Source organism: Bison bison, unplaced genomic scaffold (assembly GCF_000754665.1).
Source record: "Bison bison bison isolate TAMUID 2011002044 unplaced genomic scaffold, Bison_UMD1.0 scf7180017864239, whole genome shotgun sequence".
NCBI lineage: Eukaryota > Metazoa > Chordata > Mammalia > Artiodactyla > Bovidae > Bison > Bison bison.
Window position 1 is genome coordinate 6,511,647 of NW_011494811.1, and position 2,957 is coordinate 6,514,603.

The following is a 2,957-nucleotide window of genomic DNA, read 5'->3' on the forward strand; positions in this document are numbered from 1 at the left end:
GAAGTTTCTGGAATAAAGTAAATAGACCCCTCTCTCTCACCAGCCCCACCTATGTGACCACTTGCGAAAGGCACTGTCCTTGGACTGAGCTGGTATGAGGATGAGCTAGGTTTTTTATAAAATGAACAGCATCACCTCTTCTCCTAGGAAGAAGGCACTGTAACAGGAAAGGTTTCTTGATTCCTTTCCATACCACGTGTTGCGGAGAAGCAAATTCTTGACAAATATTTGTTTAGGGAGCGGGTGAGCACGCTTCTGCCCCCGCTGCCACCAAGGCCAGGGGCCCCCTCTCCTTCCTTCTCCCTCTCTACTTTTCTACTTTCTGGGCACCCTTGGAAGAATGGCTGCCAGATGTCGCACATTCGGAAAAGTACAGCTCAATAGATATGAATCAGCTTGGGCAGGTGAAAAATGATTCATGTCCGACCAACTTGATTTAGTTCAGGTTGTCTGGTCTGAGTCTTTTCCTCCCTTTTAATTAAATGATGCTTGGTCTTGATGCTGAATTTAATCTGTCTCTGTTTGTAGAAAGCTGGGGGCAGGATGGATAAGCGGAGAAGTTACTCATAACGAGGTGGGGTGGCGCTGGGGATTTCAGCACTTTGGGGCCGTGCTGTGCAGTCCAGGGACTGTGGTCCAGATGTCTGCCTTCACCCTGTTCCCAACCCGAACGCCGGTTAATGGTGCCCCTTCCAGAAAAGAGTCGGACACGACTGAGCGACTGATCTGATCTGATCTGATCCAGACTTGTCTCCAGAGAGTGCATAAAGACCACAGCTTAGCCACCTTACTAGACGTAGCCTTTGAATCACTGGGCATGGCACCTCGCATGATTAGGGCTGGGGAGAGAGACCCCATCTCTGCTGTCACCAGATTGATGCCTGCCTGCTGCTGGTGGTGCTGACTTCTGTCGCAAAAATCCCCGGATATATTTCCTCCCTGGGCTGGTTTGCCAGACCCCTTAGGTTCCCTGTGTCTCGCGACAGCTTAGCTTCTCATGCCCCTGGGCAGGTGAGAACCCTGTCTATCCCTCCCTCCCCGAAGACATGCTGTGCCACAACCCCTTCACGTGGTCACTTGCAGTCACCCAGGAGCAGTGGTGTGCACCAGGGCTGTACTCGGTACAGGGATAGCTGTGGCCGAGTGAATGGCCACCAGGTGCCAGGCACAGGATGTCATTTGGTCTTCTCAGTGACCCTCTGAAATGACTGGTCATGTCCCCATTTTACTAATGAGGAAATGGAGGCTCAGAGAAGCAAGATGCCCAGGGTCCTAGCTATGAATTACGAGGTCAGAGTCAGGATTCAAGTGCAGCCCTAACGTTCAAGCCCATGCTCCTTCTGGTAAACAGCAGTGCCTCTTGTGGCCAGACCTAGTCAACAACGCATGCACTGGGCCATCTCCTTGGCAGTCCTTTGCTAGGTGCCGGAGGCTTCATACACGCCATGGGGCAAAAGTCCTCTCTTGCCACAATCTCTGCCTTTTCCACATTCATGACAGCGCCGTTAACCCCTCCTAGTTGCTCATAAGGCAGAGAGAGAAACAACCCAGGCAAATGAGGTAGACTGCTGTTCCTAGGGAACACGGTTCCAGGAAAGATGAAAACAGGTGGTTCTGTGCAGAAGTAGAGACAGGAGGACCTCTCACGGGAGTAGAGTTAGACACGCTTTGGTGCGATGTAAGACAGCAATGGAGTGGATTCTGACTTGCTGTGTGTCCCAGCCCCTTTACTCCTGGCAACTCAAAGCTCAGGTAGGAAGGGAAGCCCCATTCAAAGCCCTGGACACTCCCCAGGCTCTGTTTTTGGTTCAAGAAGGCCTTTCCCTCATGCCATCTTTCTGCCAAATTAAACCCAAAAGAGAACCTTCAGGTATGAGTACCCTGGGCCTTACTTCAGGTCTCAGCAGGTACCCTCGCTAACTTCCTCACTTGCTTCCTTTCCCCAGGTGTCGACTTTAAGATGAAGACCATAGAGGTAGATGGCATCAAAGTGCGGATACAGATTTGGTGAGTTGGGTGGGAGGAGAGGCCCCAGGGCTGCACCTGAGCTGCCATGCACCAACCCCAAGGCTGCATCTGGAGAAATTGGCCACCTCTTTGATGGAAAGATGCAGGAGTCTCAGAGCCCATCTCCTGCTCACATGAGCCTTAATCTCTCATCTTAGTTCCCCGACCAGGGATTGAACTCGGGCTCTTGGCAGTGAAAGCACAGTCTTAACCACTGGACCACCAGGGAAGTCCATCTCATCTCTTTCTTAAGAAACTTTATGGGATTGACTGCAAGTCACCAAAAAGCAAGAATTAGAAGGAATTGGCAAACTAAGCACTGTGGGTTTGTCTTCGAATAAAGCTTCTCCGTTGGGGCCAAGCCCCTCACTGCACTGCACTGCACTGCGGTAGGATTAGAAAGAAGGAGGGCTACTCCCCATCCTTGCGTGAGAGTTCCTCGCGGCAGCACAGTGCAGTTCCCACAAGTAGCCACAGGGGGCCGCTGTGACTCTAGCCTGGTGCTCTTGGAAGCACTGCCTTTCCAGCGTTGGGAGCAGCCTTCCAATTTCAGAGCGAGAAGGCAATGGCACCCCACTCCAATACTCTTGCCTGGAAAATCCCTTGGACGGAGGAGCCTGGTAGGCTGCAGACCATGGGGTCGCGAAGAGTCGGACACAACTGAGCGACTTCACTTTCACTTTTTCCTTTCATGCATTGGAGAAGGACATGGCAACCCACTCCAGTGTTCTTGCCTGGAGAATCCCAGGGACGGGGGAGCCTGGTGGGCCGCCGTCTATGGGGTCGCACAGAGTCGGACACGACTGAAGCGACTCAGCAGCAGCAGTAGCAGCATGGGCGTTGCCTTAAGAGGTCCTGGAGGGACTGGAGGTGGAGCCGTCCCACCAGTCTGGCCACAGCGGCCCAGATCCTAGAGACAGTCCTCCAAGGCTCGCGTATGGTTGTGGCTG

The 2,957-nt window shown here is 52.8% G+C and overlaps 1 protein-coding gene across 1 annotated transcript in view; it reads left to right on the plus strand.

Moving 5' to 3' along the window:
* RAB15 (RAB15, member RAS oncogene family) overlaps positions 1-2,957 on the plus strand; it is a 20,968-nt gene that overhangs the window by 11,925 nt on the left and 6,086 nt on the right. Inside the window, exon 2 of the mRNA XM_010846761.1 lies at positions 1,947-2,007. Within this exon, the coding sequence (XP_010845063.1) occupies positions 1,947-2,007 (61 nt within the window). The remainder of the gene's footprint in view (positions 1-1,946; positions 2,008-2,957) is intronic.